General features: G+C 48.0%; 6 protein-coding genes across 6 annotated transcripts; 3 read left to right on the plus strand and 3 right to left on the minus strand.

Annotated features, from left to right (window-relative positions):
- Nucleotides 1-1,362: 1,362 nt before the first annotated feature.
- On the plus strand, nt 1,363-2,330 carry F4817DRAFT_111892 (uncharacterized protein). Its single transcript, XM_049297489.1, has 2 exons — nt 1,363-1,715; nt 1,776-2,330. The coding sequence occupies exons 1-2, from the start codon at nt 1,568-1,570 to the stop codon at nt 2,216-2,218; spliced, it is 591 nt and encodes a 196-aa protein (XP_049158984.1). The 5' UTR covers nt 1,363-1,567; the 3' UTR covers nt 2,219-2,330.
- A 2,311-nt stretch (nt 2,331-4,641) lies between these two features.
- On the minus strand, nt 4,642-9,763 carry F4817DRAFT_337968 (SNF2 family N-terminal domain-containing protein). The gene is made up of 3 exons (XM_049303357.1): nt 9,448-9,763; nt 6,132-9,398; nt 4,642-6,068 (listed from the first exon to the last, which is right to left on the minus strand). The coding sequence occupies exons 1-3, from the start codon at nt 9,533-9,535 to the stop codon at nt 4,996-4,998; spliced, it is 4,428 nt and encodes a 1,475-aa protein (XP_049158985.1). The 5' UTR covers nt 9,536-9,763; the 3' UTR covers nt 4,642-4,995.
- Nucleotides 9,764-10,596: 833 nt separating this feature from the next.
- On the plus strand, nt 10,597-11,712 carry F4817DRAFT_337970 (IGR protein motif-domain-containing protein). Its single transcript, XM_049303358.1, has 2 exons — nt 10,597-10,831; nt 10,921-11,712. Exons 1-2 carry the CDS (start codon nt 10,817-10,819, stop codon nt 11,617-11,619), a joined length of 714 nt encoding a protein of 237 aa, XP_049158986.1. The 5' UTR covers nt 10,597-10,816; the 3' UTR covers nt 11,620-11,712.
- F4817DRAFT_337971 (Pkinase-domain-containing protein) lies at nt 11,713-13,344 on the minus strand. The gene is made up of 2 exons (XM_049303359.1): nt 12,958-13,344; nt 11,713-12,888 (listed from the first exon to the last, which is right to left on the minus strand). Exons 1-2 carry the CDS (start codon nt 13,172-13,174, stop codon nt 11,873-11,875), a joined length of 1,233 nt encoding a protein of 410 aa, XP_049158987.1. The 5' UTR covers nt 13,175-13,344; the 3' UTR covers nt 11,713-11,872.
- Nucleotides 13,345-13,530: 186 nt separating this feature from the next.
- Nucleotides 13,531-15,581, plus strand: F4817DRAFT_337972 (Frag1/DRAM/Sfk1 family-domain-containing protein). The gene is made up of 3 exons (XM_049303360.1): nt 13,531-14,123; nt 14,189-14,636; nt 14,697-15,581. Exons 1-3 carry the CDS (start codon nt 14,103-14,105, stop codon nt 15,071-15,073), a joined length of 846 nt encoding a protein of 281 aa, XP_049158988.1. The 5' UTR covers nt 13,531-14,102; the 3' UTR covers nt 15,074-15,581.
- Nucleotides 15,582-15,747: 166 nt separating this feature from the next.
- On the minus strand, nt 15,748-19,414 carry F4817DRAFT_337979 (uncharacterized protein). The gene is made up of 4 exons (XM_049303361.1): nt 19,167-19,414; nt 18,668-18,849; nt 17,063-18,538; nt 15,748-17,011 (listed from the first exon to the last, which is right to left on the minus strand). The coding sequence occupies exons 2-4, from the start codon at nt 18,741-18,743 to the stop codon at nt 16,326-16,328; spliced, it is 2,238 nt and encodes a 745-aa protein (XP_049158989.1). The 5' UTR covers nt 18,744-18,849; nt 19,167-19,414; the 3' UTR covers nt 15,748-16,325.
- Nucleotides 19,415-19,448: the final 34 nt, after the last annotated feature.

The following is a 19,448-nucleotide window of genomic DNA, read 5'->3' on the forward strand; positions in this document are numbered from 1 at the left end:
GGTAAATCGTGGCGACCCCTATCCCATCCCATCCTATCCCATCCCATCCCAGGATTATCACAGACTCCTTTGACAGATGAGGGTTCTTCGATCCGTCAGACCTCTTATGTATATGTATCTTCGTCTAACGCCGATTTTTTATTGGTTTAGCCACCTCGAAGGAACGTCGACGTCGTCTTCCCAATACAGGGTTCCCCGTCCGTTTTACTCCCCCCACAGACAAGACCAGCAAGCAATATTTGTCAAAGTCGTTCGCCGAAATTCACCCCGTTCGACCGGTAAATCTGAGGAATGACGGATCTAACCACCTGCCTAGCGACGCAATTACATACCTTTCATACTTTTTCATACTTTTACATATCTTATTCCCCCACCACCATCAGCACCATAAATTCATATACATACATAAAAAGCGATGCCTTCACAAATGCCAAGAAACCCCAACCCATGATTGGTCTGAGCGAGAATCGTATTTCTTTTTAGAAAGTCGAGATTAGCTAACTGTGGCTCTGCCCTGACGACCATTCGTATCCCGGGCTTCAACGGCTCGTCTCTGACTCTCGACTAGAGTCTAGGATGACTACCTTAGGGTAGTTAGGATGACCAGGATGGACGGCTATGGCCTGTGCTCCCGATATGTCGGCTTTCAGGGTTTCCTAGTTCGAGATGCGGGCGATCCAATAGCTCCATATGGCGATGGACGATGGACGATGCACAATGCCACCCACCCATTGAGAATAGCTTCTTACCATAGTAGCTTATTAGTGGCTTCATACCTGACGATGTCTTTCCTCCCTTGCTACCTTGACGCAATGCTGGCGTGTGTGTGTGCAGGAAAGTCTTGCCTGGCCAAAACTATCAACCTGCGCGTCATAGTCGGGGTTGCAGCAGTGGCTTGAGTCCAGGTTGCTCTATTGTTACCTCGCCGATAGTTGCATACTACATCATACATGCCATCGTCACGTTTGCTTGCACGCAACCAAGTAGCCACACCAAGTAGCCCACTCGAGTCCATCCACTCGAGTGGATGGATATAGACAGACACCATAAGCCTCAATGGTCGATGGTCATCCCGCAAGTCTGGCCCGGGCCTCGCCAAAGGTACCATGAAGGTTCCATCGTCATCCCATGTAGACAAAAGCTCTGTGAGATACATATCGTACCCTTGTCATCAGCCTTATAAGTGGTTTTCAAGTTACATTCCGTCAACCGACCAGAACGGCCCCCAAACCCTTCCATACAGTCTATCTATGCTAGTAGTCACTTGCCTTGCTTTTATATTCTCTGCCTATCTATATCCCGGGCGTTATATATGACAGGTACCGGCACACGCGAGTTCGAAAAGGATCCAGCACCCATCTTCCTTCCCAACCAAGCTTCTCTCATTAATATTCAAGTATTTCCGCTTGACCCTAGTAATATCAACCTTAACTACTAGCCGAATATAAGCGAGCATCACGAAAAGGAACACTGATTACGACACAAGCAGTCCTGCCTGTTCTCGAAGACTTGAGAGGCACAACTTGAAATTACCTAGATTAGAACATAAGCGTAGCAGTAAGACGAGATGAATTCACGCTCATCCAAGAAACACGAATTGATTCCCAACAAGTCGCCCAAGCCTAGGTCCAGACCTTCGACAGACGACTGGACCGAAGTTACGGAGCCCGAGGAGCGGAGGCGCATTCAAAATCGACTAGCTCAGCGAAAGTTCCGTACGCAACTGAATACATATCTCCAGTTCCAATACAGACTAGACTAACAACTTGGAATAGGAGAGAAAGCCAGAGAGCAGAAAGAAAAGGCAGAACGGGAGTCGCGCGACTTAGAAAACGCAGCCAGCAGCTATCGCCTCCCTTCGTCGGACGAAATCGCAGCAGACGACGGCATGGACCTCTCAGGCCTGCCTTGGGGGAGCCTCAGTATGACGCATGTTCTAGCGAGGGGCTACGAGACGGAGAGCAGACGTAGCGGAGGCAGCGGCGACGGGGACGGCGAAGGCGATAATAACAACTATACCAACGACACGAGGCAAGACGACGCGGCGCAGTACTACGCGGTGTCGAGCCCGTACCAACAATATCAGACGGTTAACTACGAGAGCAGGACAAATAGCAGCGGAGGCGACGATTTCGCATATCAAGATCTGCCGCCGTATTACTACGACTTCGATCCAAATAGCGGATATAGTCACCAACACCATCATCACCGGACTTAGGCACGGAGGCGAGAAAGGGGTGTGACACAAGGGGGGCTGAGAATAGGCTGCCAACCCCCCCTTCTCTGTCTTGCTATTTGCTCTGCCTCGGCGGCGGAGATCTTGGACGGATTCTGGATTCTGGATTCTGGATTATGTTGGTCGGAGTACAAATGGATGGTAATGACTCTTTTTTTTTAAGATAAAAACTGACGGGGGAGGATTTGTTAGACAGCGTTGCCGCAATGATTTCTTCTGCTTTGCTTTGCTTTTTTCTTCCGCCACGACTAACTAACTCATCGTGTACTACTATTATATACTACCAGCCCTTCTGTTTAAAATACCCCGTTTTGATGTTACATTGCATTGTATTATATTATATTGTTATTATTATTATCATTATCGAGTTAGTCATTGTCATGCTGCGAATAGATACCTATTTATTCATTTTAATATCTGGATTATACAATATTACTATTTACTTAACCACCTAACCTATGTGTTTAAACTACCTACCTAATGTAATTCTACCGGTACGGCGAGAAAAAAAGGAAAGAAGTGAGACAAGGCAAGGTCTACATCAAGTGTAACCGCTTCCTCTAGCCGTCGAACGAGTTAGCTACCTAACTTACCTATACTTAGACTTAGACTTACAGTGTACCTATGTACGACACGATAACCACGGTCAAGCCCAAGACATCCATCCTAAGACATACCGTCATAATAGACTATCTCGATCCAGCTAGATCTGCCAACCAACTACCTAACATAGGTAGCTTAGTTACTAGGTAAGTGCCTATCCCCATTTACGTATGTACGTGCCGCTGCGGATGTCGCACAGCGGCACAGCGAAAACCCACGCGAGGAACCTTGAAACTACTACCTCTGCATCTACAGTACAGTACAGTACAGTACGCAAGAGGATTCTGTCATCGGCTGGCTGGCCCGGCCGGGATATTGGGGAATACCGGAAGAGCGGCCGGATAGCCATGTGTAGGTATGTACCTAATCTAATGCAGGTATGTATATATGTCTTACACACACATACATATATATATAGGTATATATCTAGGTATAACATAAAGAGAGAAAAGCAAAACCCTCCGTTGCTTTAGGTAGATAGATAGATAGATAGATACACCAAGGATCCAGGTCCGACCCAACAACAGAAGGAAGGAAGGCTTCTAGAACGCAATCCCACGTGCGCAACGGACGCCCCCTCCCCCTCCCCCTTCAGCACCTCTAATAGGCGCGCGCGCACGACATGCCGCCCACGCGGTCGTAAATTAATCGGTTCGACGGGGGGGGGGGGGGGGGGCTAGGCTAGGCTAAGCCGGCCGGAGCTGAAAAAGACGGGTTGCGTCTCAGGGGTTGTTGGCTGGTTGGTTGGTTGGTTGGTTGTTAAAGGTCGTAGGTAATCGTCAGCTTGGGACTTTGATGGGGGAGAATGTGGTTACATGCAGTTTATATACCTGGTAGCCATACACACATACATACATACATGTACATACATACTTAATTTATATTAACTATAACTAGTTGCCTACTTGATATAGTAGGTAGGAATGTGTAAGTGTCTAAGTAGGTACACAGGAATTACACACAATACAAACTATAAACTCATAGCTTAATACATACATACATACATACATACCTGTGCATAGTAGTATCAGCTATCCATCCATCCATCCATCAATACACACCCCTCACCACGCCTGTCTCGCGCTCGCTTACCCTTATCTCCATCTCATTCTCCACCACATCTACAACATCACATCACATCACATCACATCACATCTCAGACACTACTCACCCGCCGCCCCAAAACAACATGTCTCGGGTATAGGTATGTATCCCTCCTCTCGCGTGGGCCAAGTCTTCCCCCTTCCCCTACCCTTCCCCTCCCCCACAGGTAGATCAGATCGACAAGCTGAAAACCTAAAACCTACCGAGATACTACCGCCAAGCACGCGATTTAAAGTTAAGCTTAATCCTCCTCTCCTTGTAAGCCGCCCGTCAGCCGGACGCGCGGGTGGCTTCAAGGAAGGGGGAGGGGAGGGGAGGGGGAGAAAAGCTTGAAAGCTACGGTAGCCAAGAGGGCAAGGGTTCGGCTTCAGCTCTTCTTCCCTTTCCTTTCCCTTCCCCTCTCCTTCTATTTCTACTTCTACATTTTTCAGCTCTGGAGTTAGTTTACTTTACTTTACTTTACTTTACTTTACCTACTACAACCATTCATTCCGTCTCCTTACATATGCAGTATACATATGTAGCATCCCTACCTTGGGTAGCCTTTATAAAATACGCCTTACCTACGAACCACAGCACCAACTACTAGTGGATAACCCAAGTATCCCTTACCAACCCACGATTCGCAGAGAAGAAACAGATTAGCCGAAGCTGAAATATCGCCAATACCACTAAGCTCCATATCGTGAAGAAACGGGTCTGGGCAATATGCTTGCTTGCTTCCTTAATTGATTGATTGATTGATCAATTAGCTAATTAATTACGAGCGCAGACATCGTAGCATCGTATTATCGTGACATAACATAACATAACCTAACCTAACCTAGCAAACAGACAGCGCGCCTCAGCATGCAATGCAATCCGTAACGCCCTGCTCGTACTGTGCCGTGAGTTCCAAGACACTCTCGTGAACTAAACTTACATATCGTATCGTATCGTATCGTGTCGTACATACAGGCGTGATTAAGTGCTTATTTTATACATCGTCAAGTACCAGGGGTAATCGCAGGGTCAGGGACGCACGTATTTACACACCGAATCAAAACCGTTACCTAGCCCTGCTGTCGTCTAGCCTCTGCCGCCGCACCAGCAAGAAAACCAATGACTGCAGGATCGTTCATCCGCTCGTCGGCAGCTGCCTCGTTCCTGATAACATGGCCGAACAGGCACTGCCAGAGGTCGTTTTGATCGACGACCTCGCCCATGCTCTGATCCTTGCTCATGAGCTTCGATAGGGCGGCCTGTTGGAGCTCCAGGGAGTTCGCCGCCTCGAGATTGAGGTCCGAGACCTCCGCGCTAGACTCTTGCTCTTTCTCCTTTCCCTTGGTGCTCTGGCCGAGCTGTTCCAGACGGCGCTGGACAGAAAGGTTATAGATGGATTCCTCGACCGTGCCGTCTATTAGGTATAGCCATACCGTCGTCTCGTGCTCCTGCCCGATCCGGTCCACTCGGGCGATCGCCTGGAGTTCCAATGCCGTGTTGAGGAGGGGCTCGCATAGGAATACGTGACTTGCGTTGACGAGGTTGAGGCCGCTAGCGTGCGCTCTGGCATCCATGAGGAAGCATTCGATAGCGGGGTCTTCCTTGAACGTATTGATACCGTTCTTCTGCTTGAAAGAAGAATGTCCAATTTGGTATTGGTCGAAAGCTCGGCCGAGGATCTCGAGGAACTCGCCGAACTGAGAGAAGATAACAGACTTGGCGCCTGGGTCTTCAACACGTAGCCATAGAAGATGCTTCGCTAGAGTATCGATCTTAGTAGCGAATGAAGGGCCGTTGAGATTGATAGTCTTGATGGCGTCGAGTTTATCGCTGCTGAATTCGGAATAGATACCCAACTTCTTGAACCTGGTAAGCGCGCTGGCCTCGTCTGATGCTTGCGAGCTCTCTTGCGGGTGTTCTTGGTGGAATTTCAACTCTTGCTTTTTCAGCGTAATATCGTGAAGATTTGATGACGAAAGTTTCATCTTGCAGACGGGACAAATGTGGGCTTTCTTCAACCAAGCCATGATACACTCTTTGCAGAAGTGATGCCCGCAGACAGTAAGCACTCCTAGAGTGAAAGTACACTGGCAGATGACACAGACTTCTTCTGAATTCTGACCTGCTTCTCTGAGGTGGACGACTGTGAATTAAGTCAGTATAAATATAAATAGAGTCGGTATATCCTAATTCGAGGGGATCTTACGGTAACGATGCTTAGGCAGCGCTGCGGTAAATTTATTCTTTGAGGCCTTCTCTCGCTCTTTCATCTCATGCTCTCTCTCTTGCACCTCATATTGCGGCTCATCCAAGTCTAGGAATTGGCTTTCGTCAAGCGGAGCAACATTATCAGAAATGCCCTGCAGCTGCCTGTAATATTCCACGCGCGCATTCATCGCCGCGATAAAAGTGTCCAACTCTCGCTCTAAAGCTGCCGCCGCTTTATTCTGTGCGTTGCTTTGCTCTTGCGTCAGCTTCAGATGCCTTTCGACGATGTCCAGCTCGACCCTCGCACGACTGCTTCCGTTGCCGATATCATAGCGGAGTTTCGTTGCCAACTCTCGAAGATCTGTAACGATGCCTCGGAACGAGGTTCCTTGATAATACTGCTTGATTCTATCGCGTTGTTGAAGTAAGACGAGAACTTTTTCGGGGGCATGGCCTTCTCCAGCTTTAGCTTGCCGCTCTGCGAAGCGAGTATCGTATTTAACTCGCTCATTCTCCAGGCCGGACATCGCATCCCGTCTGTCGGCTATTACAGCTCTCAAAACTAGCGTATATACCATCAGCTCATCCTGGATTTTGGTTGAGTCCTCGTATTCATCACCCGTGATCTCTGCTTCTTCCTCTTCGTCTACAAGTGGCCGGATCAACATTTGAATAACGGTTTCCCGCCACTCGTCGATCAAATCTGCCTGTTCATCGAGAGCCTTGGCGAGCACCTTGAAGTTATCTGATACTCGCCTACTCTCTAGGCCCTGAAACGGAGGCAGTTCGATTTCGGGAACCTCAGCGAACGATTGCGACGACGCCTTTTCTCGAATCCTAGTAATGCAGGATAAAGCTTTGGTCCGCGCCTCACGTAGAATCTCTTTCCGAATGTTCTTCGCTGCATCGTACCCGGAGATCTCCTTCTCCTCCAGCAGTTTGAATTCCTCCGAATTAGGAACTGTCTTCTTCTCGTCTGACTTTATCTGGAAATAGCCGCTAGCGATGAAGAAAACGGCTCTGTGGTGGATATCGAGCATAGATCGAAGTTTACGCCGGCATTCGCTAACTTTTCCGACCGCCATTTTCTCGTCGCTATCATCATCACTCTCGGCATCGCTATCTTCGTCCCCCATGAGCACATCGCTAGAACCTGCTTGTTTAGCCTTTTCCAACTCGTTTTGTAGTTGCTTTCGGCATTCTTCTTCTAGGACTTCGACCTCATCTACTACTTCCTGCCAAAGCTGAATGGCCGCGTCCACCTCGGACCGGTATTCCAAAAGCTGACCTCTCTCTAGCTTGCTGAGTAAATAAATACGCTGTTCTGCCCTAATCGAAGAATCCGATTGCTCAATCATGGCTTCTAGCACCTCTTCGATTGTTGGCGGGCCCTTGTTCTTCTGATCTGCTGTTCGAATAAGGCGGCCAGATCCGAGGGACGGATGCAATATTGACTTTCTGAGCTGAGAGAGGGCACGTTTCATTGAATCGATTATCCACGGATTCTCAGGGTCCCAGTCTCTCCGAAGAGGCGATCCGTGCTCATCAAGGCCGAACCTCATCGCGAGATCTTTGAATTCCGTCTGGTAATGCTGCTCCTCGACCGTATTAAAAGGCATGGTTATAACATATCGGTTTTGAGGTGGTAGACTTAGCTCGCTTCTGACTGCGCGCTTTGTGTGCCGCAAGGAAATGCTGTTGAAGAGAGGCTTGAACAACTCCTTATGGGTCGATATTAGTCCCTCCCATATATTTAAAGAGGAGGCGAACGGCTCATATCGAAGAAAAAGTAATAAGCCCCATAGGTCCTTGATGTTCGTCTTGACCGGCGTTCCAGTGATACCCCAAGCATTGATACGAGGTATTAGTCTTGCAACCTTGGCAGCGCTACTCACGCCGCTCTCGATTTGTTGAGCCTCATCTAAACATACTCTCCACCAGGAGATCTGAGTTAACGGCGATTTGGGGCGGTGATATTTTCTCTCGTGTCGCATAGAGCGACTGGGGGGCTCTGCCGCATAATGGATCTCGGTCTGCAGAACGTTGTAAGTCGTGATAACAACGTCGTGATTTACTAGTTCAGAGACTAATCGTTGTTCGTCCTCACTAACACCTTTTAGGCCCTCGTACACCATCACAAGGAGATGTGGTGCATGTTTCTTAAACTCCGAGACCCATTGGTTCTTGAGTGTGGTAGGAGTGACAATTAATGTTGCACCGCTTGGTCGCTCGTTCTGAGCTGTGTTGCTGTCCAAGTGCGGAAGATTATCACGCCTATGCATGCAGATAAGGGCAATGGTCTCGACTGTCTTCCCCAACCCCATTTCTTCGGCAAGAATGCCACCTTTTACAACAGTTTCACTCTTACGGAACGCGCTAATATCTCTGGTAATGACGTGATAGAGATTGCTGATGTATACTAATCGCCCGTCTGCATCATTTACCGTGCTGAATGACAATGGCAGGCTGTTGGTTGACGGTGGAGATAATGGCTCTAGGCCGGGCTCCCCATTTGAACAACGATCACTCCATCTGACACCTTCTCTATTCAAAAGCCATTGCAGTGCCCTACGTTGGAAGGGGAACAGCTTTGAGGTCAACTTGGGAGCTGAAAGGGGTAATGAGTTTACGGGATCCTTTTCCGGAACAAATGCTGCATCGTAGAAAGCCTGAGGCGAAAGCTTCTCATTGGCAGCACCTTGCTCTTGGGTTTGACCTGTAAAGAACGTATCTAGAACTTGTTGACTAAGAGCGCGCTGGGCGGAATTTCGTAGTAAATGGGTTGATGAATTCCAATTCAGCTGAAGGGAGAGTTGGAGTTGGTCTCTGTTATTTTTCCTCTCCAGACTAACACCGACGCCTACCCAAAGTGCGCCTTCATCGGTGTCAGAGTCTCGGCTGCGGCTCATCACATTCAATATTGCCAATGTGCCCTTGGAGAATTGGTGGCGACCTAAGTCCAGCTCAGACTTAAATGCGCCGTAGGGAGATCGCGCATTAGAAGAGATAGTTAAGACGCGCTGTCGTTCATCATGGTGTAGCTTCACGTGGTGGTTGACATTCACGCGCAAGATTAGTTCATCGATGGATACTTCGGATTGGACGGGTCGCTTGAGAGTTAACGAGTCTCTTGCAACGGGAATTGCTTCAACGCGTTCGACTCGAGGGCGTTTTCTAGGAGGTTCAGCCTGCTCAGTTGCATTGCGCGATGCGCTATCGGACGGAAGCGCATTCAAGAAACTGAGGAAATCCGTGGGAAAGGGATCTGAACAAGGTAAGCAGTGTTATTTCAATATAATCCCATCTTCACATACCACCAGACTGCACGCGACGGACTTGAACAGGACCCTTTTGTCGGTTAACCGACGCCTTGGAAGCTTGCGATAAGCCTGGGCGCCCCATGGCGTAAGAGACGACAGGCGTGAATGCGATAACACAAACTGCCTGTTAGTAACAAGGGATAACCTGCGAGGTTTCACAAGAATAACACGCAGGGATTTATGTTAACACATAGTGGCGCGGTAAACTCGAAAACGCAGTTTACTTTGGAAAAAAAAAGGTGTTGAGGCTGAGGGAGCAGGCAGAGACAACCAGACAACTCGCGGGGCCAACCGAGTTACTTCATCGAGGGGCACAGCTACATATGTACCATACCGGCGGGGGGGGGTTTTTAAGAACCGTTCTAAAATAAGAACGGTTTTGTATAAAAGAACGCTTTCGGGTTTCAAGGCCTCTGATTGGCTGGAATCCGGAAATAGTGGGTCTGGGTTTGATTTTTGTGGGTCTGGTTTAAAATAATCGTTTTATTTACTCGAAACTATTCCGCCGTAAAGAACGTTTTTAAATTTAAGAACGGAATATATTAAAAAAAAATTTAAAAAAATTTTTTTTTTTCTAAGTCAAAATTTTACTTTTCCGAAGTAAAGGTTATAAGGACTAAAATCAGACGAATTTCCATTCCGAAATAATTCGATGAGATTGGCCACCTCGTCCCATTAGCTCAAACGTTAAAACTTTAAACCTTATTAATTAATTGTGGGGTTTATGGTTACACAAACGCAAAAGCTGTGGGTTCGAGGACCAGTCTTTCTAATTTTTTGACTTTTTTGACTTTTTTGACTTTTACCCCACTTTTTCACGTGAAAGTCACGTGAAAGTCACGTGAATAGCAAGATCGTTCTATTTTACGAAACTGTTCTAGCAATAGAAACTATTCCAACGTTTACATTTAAATGCTCCTTATATAGTGGTCCTAGTACACGGAACGGTTTCGTAATTTTAGAACGGTTCTAAGTAACCCCCCTATTCCACTACGGTACATACATACATACAGGCGGCTCTTATCCGATAAGAGCTACGACCCGCTATTGACTCATAAGCGCAGTGAGGCTTACAAGCGCTAAGCCTAAGAGCGTTACTATATATCCACATCCCGCAATCGATGGGCGCCAGGGTTGCACGGACCCATCGGAGGATACAAATTTCCCTTGCCGACTCTCCATTGAATTTTCAATATCGAGCCTATCTATCTAGATAATCTGCTTAAGCTACAACTGCGCCGTGGATATCCTATAATTGCGAAGTAGTTCTAGCTATCCGCCCAATTTTCTCAAGGGTATGGTCATCTGGGGACATCGTCTGAGGCCTGAAGACTAGGAGAGAGCGCGGTATATTGCCGTCACAATGGTGCGCTTAAAGGTAAGTCAACATACTACTACTAAGACTTATATAACTATATATATACCACATGTTACTTAGACATGACATATCCAACTAACACACCACAGCCCCTTCTCAACCCGCAACAACTGCGCACCGCCCTAGCGCCCATAGCCCCCCGAGCAGCCTTCCAGCCATCAATATCAGCCATCCGAGCATCCTCCTCAACCACGACGCGGCCCGCCGGAGAAATCCCCTCCCCCACGCCCTTCGTCCCCGACGTGCAGACCTTCCTCACAGTGATCGGCCGAGGCCTGAGCCAGCACGCCTCCAAGTTCCCCACCTGGGAGGCCTTATTCTCCTTAACATCCGACCAGCTACGCGAGCTCGGCGTCGAGCCCCCGCGAACAAGACGGTACCTCCTGCAGTGGCGGCAGCGGTTCCGGCTGGGACAATACGGGATCGGAGGGGACCTGCAGCACGTGGAGGACGGCAAGGCGGACCTTAGGATCCTGGAGTCGGATCGGGATGTGGTTAACCCGCACAAGTACGTGGTGAACGTGCCGGCGGGGCGCTCCGTCAAGGACTGCAGCTTGGACGAGATGTCCCGCGTGCGCGGGTACAAAGTCGTGGGCGCCAAGACCATCGTGGGCCCTTACGCGCTGCCGCTTAAGGGCGGCGAAGGCGTCCGGGTGTCTATTACGGAGGGCATGTGGGAGGACCGGCGGGGCCACAAGATCGACGGTGGTGAGAGGAGAAGGACCGAAGTCCGGTACAAGAAGCGTATCGCCGAGCGGCGCGAGATGAGAGAACGGGGCGAGTTGTAGACGATGCGTAGCGTAACTGAACATATATAAAAAAAACCTCTGTACTTTATGTACCATAACCATAGCCATAGCCACAGGTTCTATACGTGCTGTATCAAACTCCGAATCATCATGTTGTAATTCATTATCCTATAGTACCCTATCCATTCATAAGCGCCTAACCTCTAATGCTTCATTTATACCCCTAAACTCCTAAGCGCCAGACCGGTATTCACTGCAAGTCACTAGAATCTCTCTTTTGCCGCTTAGAATTCTATTTCGCCGCGCCGAATTCCAGCTTCCGAGCAACTTTCGCAGTCTTATCGTCATCTATTATGCCAGGCCTTCTCTTCAAATCAGCACCGATTTTTTCCTGCCCGCCTGACTTCTTCGGTAAATCTTGCTTGCGCGTGGGCTTGGGGTCTTTGTTCCACCATTCGTGCTTTAGCATCCCTAGGGCCGTAATACGCTTCTTAGGATCGAGTATCAACGTCTTCATCAGGAGATCAACACCTTCGGTGCCAACCGTGCCGAAGAACGACATGTAGTACTCCCTTCCCCGCACGGGGTGGATTTCTCCTTCCGTAGTATACGCCGGTAGCTTGGTGACCCCCGGCCAGTTCTCCTCCGTGGGCGTACCGATGGCGGTGCAGATAAGACTGATCTGCCGCATCTCTGTTTCTCCGGCTATGTATGGCGTTCTGATTATCAGTTCTGCGAAGACCAGGCCGACAGACCAGATGTCTACTGCGCCTGAGTAGTGCTTAGCTCCATACAACAATTCAGGAGGCCTATACCATCGCGTAATGACGTTCGCCGTCATTGGCTTATACGGATCCGAGAAGCTTCGGGCCAGACCAAAATCAGCAAGCTTAACCTCTCCGTCAGCTGCAATAAGCAAGTTATTAGGTTTGATATCACGATGCAGCACAAAGTTCTCATGGCAGAACCACACCGCCCTCGTAAGCATGCCCATCCAAGCCTTAATGTCGGCCGCGCCGTATCTGACGCGGTCGACGTCACGAATGAGCATCTCCAAGTCGCCGAGGGGGAGGTATTCCAGAACGAGATTGAGGTTCTGGTTTTTGGAAGAGAAGACGGAATGCAACGTTATTATGTTGGGGTGCGATAGCTCCTGTAAATGCTTGATTTCGCGGACGGCATCGGGCGCCATCCCCTCCGTGTACTCCTTCTGTATCTTGATCTTTTTTATGGCTACCAGCTTCGTCGGATCGCTTTTAAGAAAACCGAGGTAGACGTTGGCGTAGGTACCTTCACCGAGTTTCTTGCCTTCAAAGGGATCTCGAGTTAGCGCATTGCTCTTCTATTCTAAGTCATCTAATATATCTTCGAACATACCCTTAACATATTTGCGCTTCTCCTCCTCGTTAAGTTGTTCCGCCAAATCTAGAGAGGTTGCTTGTGCTGCTGCGACTACATTCGGCGCAGCTGTTGAGACCACGGGTGTTCCATTGGACGACGCCTGTGCTGAAGTTACGGTCTTGAGAGGCGACGATAGAGATCTAGGGTTCGGCAGAGCATCTGTAGGATGCACGACCACAGGCGAAACCGCCATCGCGAGATATATTATCCTTCGCCCTCGGATATTTAAAACTAAGGGACAGAAGGTTGTAAAAGCTGAAGTGGCTCTTTGTCAGCCTTGGGAAGAAGAGACAAGGCTATGATTCCGAATACAAAAGATAAGGTAGGGATTGGTTAAGTGTGATTGGTGAATGTTGATCTTGCAGATGCGAAGCGCTATGGTTGGCTAGATCGTTACTATTACTATATTCTCCATATTATATTTACCCCATACAGTTTTTAAGTTATTATGCACAGCCCGATTACTACTGTGAGCACAGCATGATGTGGCCCATGTATGACTTATCTTAGTTTGGTGCGTCTTCATTCCACGCAAGTCTCTATTGACGTCACCATTTCTTGATTCGAATCGCAAGCGGTAGGAGCAAAACATCACATCTCCAGAAGAGCCCGAGTCGGTCTGTTAGTTCCCACAGACCCCGAGCCAGCTCATATAAGTCCTATCATAGCCAGCCTCCATTTTACGCTAATGACGAATCCTGTCTTGGTCGTTCTAAGTCGGACCTTGTTCTTTCCCGTAGGTCCCGGAGATAAAATTTGTAGCGCCCTGATGCCCGACTGAGTTTCGTCTGTACATAGTAGAATGAAGTCATACGTCGATCCCTGTTGAGGCTTGCTTTCACAGGCTTGCTTTCACAGGGTTACTCATCATCATCGTCGTCAACAACGTGATCCTTTAGATCTTATGTATACTTACGCGCAATCTTATTTTTCTGTCGTCGCAATTCATTGTCCTCGTGTTCTTTTATCGTCCGGGCTGTGTATCGTATTGTATTGTATTCTCTTACCTCTTTCGTTCGTTTATTATAAGCCTGCTTTTCCCTTATACCTACATAATTACTTAGACATTACCACAATAGAGGAATTATAGAGTATCACAAAACCTGGGAAATCAATACACGATGCGGTTCCTGTCGTATTGGGTAAGCAAAAGGACACTTCAATTATCCCAATTGACGTTTCGTACCCAGCTAACATTACCGCAAAGGTATTTCCCATCATATCCGGCCTTATGTGGCTGGCAACATTATTAGGACTTCTTCTATACTGGATCATAAATACAAACCGAGTTCATTATGACTCTATGACGGACGACCAAACAATCGCCTATATATCAGACGTCGGCGCTTCAAAGCTCAAGCCCCTGTTCGTTACAGGATGCATCATCACCACGATATTTCTCGATCTATCCTTTGGCGCTGACCGCTTCTTACGGCATCGAGGTCGACTGGTGCCCAACACCTCTACTGGTGAAAAGGTGCTGAGCGGCCTGTGCATCGTCTTCGCCTTGATTGGTACAATTGGTCTGACTTGTTTGTCCGGATTTGATACCCTCCGGTACCCGAGACTACACGATATTTTCCTTCTACTCTTCATTGCAGGATATCTATTCTCAGCCATCTTCGTCTGCTGGGAATATCAGCGTCTAGGTCATAGTGAGTCCTCATGCTACCTATTTTAATTAGAACCGAAACTAACAAGAAATCTCTTCATAGAAAACCGTCAACATCGCGTCCTCCGCATCTCATTCTGGATCAAGTTAATATTCGTAATTATCGAGCTAGGCCTAGCGGTTGCCTTCGGCGTGATTAACTTCAGGGGCAACCATAACACATCTGCTATTATCGAGTGGATCATCGCCTTCATATTCTCCTTCTACGTCTTCTCCTTTTACGTCGACTTGTATCCTGCAATCACTACGCGGAACAACCCCCACCCGATCGAGGATCCCGCGCGACGGATGGAGGAGACATACTATGCGACGCATCCCACCGTCCTTGCCGGAGATAGGCATACCCAGGACAGCCAGAGGACGCTGACAGACAGCCACGGCCACCAGCACAAAGTGAGAACAGACCAGAGAGACTTCTAGGAGGCTCTGCTTGTTCACAGTATTTATGGATAGTTTTCCTTTCGGTAGAACAACCGCGCCGAGCTAGTTTAGGGGTGGCACTAGATCACGATAATGATGATACCAGGGATTAGAAGGGTTGGGGCACGACATTTTCTCACGGCGTTCGGTTACTCCATTGGAGTAGAAAGATATGGGGTTTCAATCAGGTACAAGTTGAACCTTGTACGATAGCTCCTCATTAGCCAAGATTCTGAGGGTTTAAGTTAGACGGTTAGAACGTCGATATGTCGGCTTAATCTGGCCGCCATGGCCGAGATGGATAGAAGACAATAGCGGCATTTTCATAGTATAACACCACCCTGTATGGTAGCGAAAGATGTGTATTGAATAATACAAATATATTTAGTTAAAACGTGGAGTAAAACTAGGTGTCACCCTTCGGGTAGCAAAAGCCTAAGGTTTATACTGCACCATATTTGTCAGGTATTATACCCTTGATAAATGTTATACATAAAGTAAATGTCAGGATATATAAATTGAACTATTAACGCCTGCCCTCTACCCTCTTGCAAGAGCATTGTGCGCTTTTTATATACCCAATCCTAATAGATGTACCCCTGAATATACCCCTAAATCTATCCCTAAGTCACTTATACCCTAATAGGATTCCAGCTTTTTGTCGTTTATTTTTTTTTATCTCTTATGTATTTCTTACAAGGCAGGGAAAATTCGCAAAGGCAATAAGACATATGTCCCAAATAAGAAAATTTACTCGCATTTGACACAATAAATAATCCCACCAAAGGCAAACCTTAGGCACTAGCAAGTGTCATTTGTAAGATATTGGATACAAACCGTATAAATCAAACATCGACGGACTGAGATTCAAAATGTCAACTTTTCACCTATGTAGGGAAGTAAGAAAAGGGGGTATTGGCGCTGTTATACAAATATGTTCGATCAAACCACCACCACCACCACCACCACCCCCTATACATAAACGCAGTACGTAAATCAACGCCAAGCAAGCAAAACCAATAAACCAATTCTGCACAAGAAAACCAAAGTTCCTATATCCTTCCTTGCGGTTGTTGTCTTACCCGATTATACTAGCCAAAATGTCCTCAGTTCCCAATGAAATATGTTGACGACCAACCATTCCTAAACGCATACACGACTGCAAGTTGAAAGCAGTCTTAGAAACAACTACATCCGCGCGCAAAACGTGTATATCGCGATAAAATAGCACACCTTGGGTAACCTTCGCGCCTCACACCATCTCCACAAACTTCGAGTCCCGACTGGGACTATGACTCGCAACCGACGAGCGAAGCGGTCTAGGCGGCGTCAACGGCGTCCCGGGCCGATCTCGCGCCTCGTCGCGGAAATACTCGTTCTCGTCATCGCTCCAACTGCTCACCGGCATCGCCGCGCCGGCAGCCTCGTCCTCCAGACTAGTAGTCCGCCCGCGTCCCGCCATCGCAACAGCACGCACGCTAGCGCTACGATTATCTATGCTCGTAGAGCTATTAACGCCCATCAAGGCGGCCCCACCGACGAAACCCCTCTCGACCGATTTGCCTTTGTCTTCCGGTTGCTTCGCGCCCCGAGAAAAGCGGTTTTTAAACCATGTCTTAACGCCGCCTCTCGACGACCCTTCGCCGGGTGACACCGACTCCCGATCCACTACTCCGTCTTCGGCGTTTTCGGCGGCGGCGAATTCCGGTTCTAGTGGAGGCATACTGACAGGTTGGCCCGCGGTATTCATGACTACTGTTCCACTTGTAGGGTCCGGCTCATCTTGACTTTCCCCGGATCGCTCAGCCGTAGATCTGCGTTTCTCGGCCCTCGCTAGCCGTTTCTGTTCTGCTTTAGCTGCTTTTTCTTCTTCTTTCCTCGCCTTGGCTTCGTGTTTCTCCTCTGCCCTCCTCTCTTTCTGCTCTTGCTTATCTTGTTCTGTAGAGGTTGTTAGTGTATGAAATCTAGGGGATATAAAACGTAGCTGACCCTTAAGTCGTTTATTGATATCCTGGATTTCCTTTTGCCGAGCTTTTTCGATCTCCTCCTCTTCTTTCTTCTTCTCCATCTCGAGACGTAATTCTGTTTGCCTTGCCTGCTCTTCCTCAATCCTTTCGTTGATTTCATCTAAAATAGGCCTGACCCTCGCCGCGGCGATTGCGTCGATTTCATCTTGGCTCATATGCTTTCCGGCACCAATATCGATCTGTCCGTGCCTCTGACCTATGCGCTGCTCTGCCTTAGCCTGGGCTATAGCGTGTGCTTTCATTTCCCATTGTGTTGGAGTGGACGGGTGGACCATTCCCGTCTCGGCGGATATCTTCTCGTCCATCCCTTTCAAACGTTCGTGCACGTTCCTCTGAGCTGCAGCGAGTAATATCTCTTGATCCTGCTGCCGCTTTTGGTCGTCGACTTCAGAAATTTTGCTGGAGAATAAAGACATCTGTTGCCTAATCTGCTGTGATCGCCTGCGGTCTTCAATAACATCGCCGTCGCTCGAAGCCCTTTTCCTGAGCTTACTCCTGATTGAAAACCGTTGCGTGAGCGGCTTAGCCCCGTAATATTCCTGGTATTCCCGACCCTTAAAGTGCTCTTCGTGCATCTTAGCTAGACGTGCTTGTGCTTGCTTGTAAGCCGCGTCTTGCAAAGTAGTAAGATGTATAGGTTGTGCATCATCGCTGACGCTGCTAAAAGCATCGGCATTCTCTTGAGGAGGGTTAGCATTATCATGTGCCTTTTTGGCATCAATCATTTTTTGCTGCTGAGTATACATCTTCTTGGCCATTGCGACAGCAGAAGCATGAAGAATATCTGCTCTCTTCTGATCGTCAACTTCGGATTTAACTGGTGGTCGCGATGTGAACATCTGCCTGTTCATATTAGTGTAAGGGACAGAGCCGGCATTCTCGCCGGTTTCGCTTATTGTCGGTGACCGAATTGGCCTATGAGCTCGGGTCGCAGCGCTTAGGGCATTAGCAGCAGCATTCGCCTCATCCGGATACGATTCCTTAGGAATCGGCGAGGACTTCGCTCTCTGGCGGTTCGCCATGGCACCTTTCGCAGCAAGTAGCGACCTGTGGCGCTCCAGAGTGCTCCCATAGGCAGAACCAGGTACGCTCCGATCCGACTTGAAAGCCAGATTTGCGGCAGAATGGCCAGGATCGGGAGTTGTGGATTTCGCGGGCTTGGTGACGCTCATGGCAGATTGTGAGGCGAACAGAGCGGCTTTGGCGCTGTGCTGGCTAGGAACGGGTTCCCAGGCGGGACTCAGCTTATAATCTTTCGCCATGACAGCGGCAGCTGAAGCTGGAGCGGATTTGTCCGGCTTCCACAGCTCAGGTGATGTATTGGAGACCCAACCTAAAGCAGCTGCTGCACTCGCTGCGGATCCTTTTTTTGAGAGGCCAATAGACGGGAAGCTCGGAAGGTCTTGGGGTTTTGCATAAATGAGCTTTCCAGAGTGAACTAACAAAGAATCAGCTATCACTTATAAATTTAACAAGGATAGTAGCATTTTTTATGATTTCATTTTAAAGAAAAATAATAAATTAAAGTCGCGATAATAAAAAAGAGAGTCTGCGACATGAAGCTTACCTGTCGATTTGGTGTCGTCATCATGTAGCTGTCGCCCCAAGCCCCCCTGTGTCTCCGTCTCATTGGTTGTGGCCATGTTATATATTATTATATATTGTGTGGCTGAGAACGGCGAACGCTCAGCTGCATCTGTACGCGTATAGTCGTATTCGACCTCACCTAGATTTCTCGGCTTTCTTTCTCTTTTTTTTAGAAGGATCAGCACAGAATTGCCCGGTCTGATTGGAGATAATATGATTGAGAGATCTGGTTGATTGGAGACGTGAGCGGAGGTGGGATCAAGGTGAGTTTAAGGTGAGGGAGAATGGAGAATGGAGAATGGAAAAAAAGATAAATGATAAATGAAATAGGTCCTGGTAGTTATCGAAGGTGGGATGATGTAGGTATGATGAGTCGAGAGATACAAATCAACTACCTGGGTATAGCTCGTTTACACGACGACAAAGACATGTGTGATGATGCTGGGGATCGTAGGCTAGAAATCTGTATAGATCCCTACCTTGAATCTTGATATACAAGTATCTGATACTTGATGTCTAGGGATGAAGAAGAATAAATATGGGGACATAATCCTATGAGCTAAAATAAGATGTTAACAGCTATGAATTCCTTTTTTGTGTAGCTTGAACTATGGCTGTATCATGTGTGGTTGATTCATCATTGTCTTCATCATCGCTTGTGGCTTTGAGGATGCCAATGGCTATTACGTCATTGTCATACACCAGCCTCTGTTCGTATGTATTAGGTATTGAAGCTAGCGCATATTCCCATCAACGTATGC

Source organism: Daldinia loculata (genome assembly GCF_022478755.1).
Source record: "Daldinia loculata strain CBS 113971 unplaced genomic scaffold F4817scaffold_25, whole genome shotgun sequence".
Lineage (NCBI taxonomy): Eukaryota > Fungi > Ascomycota > Sordariomycetes > Xylariales > Hypoxylaceae > Daldinia > Daldinia loculata.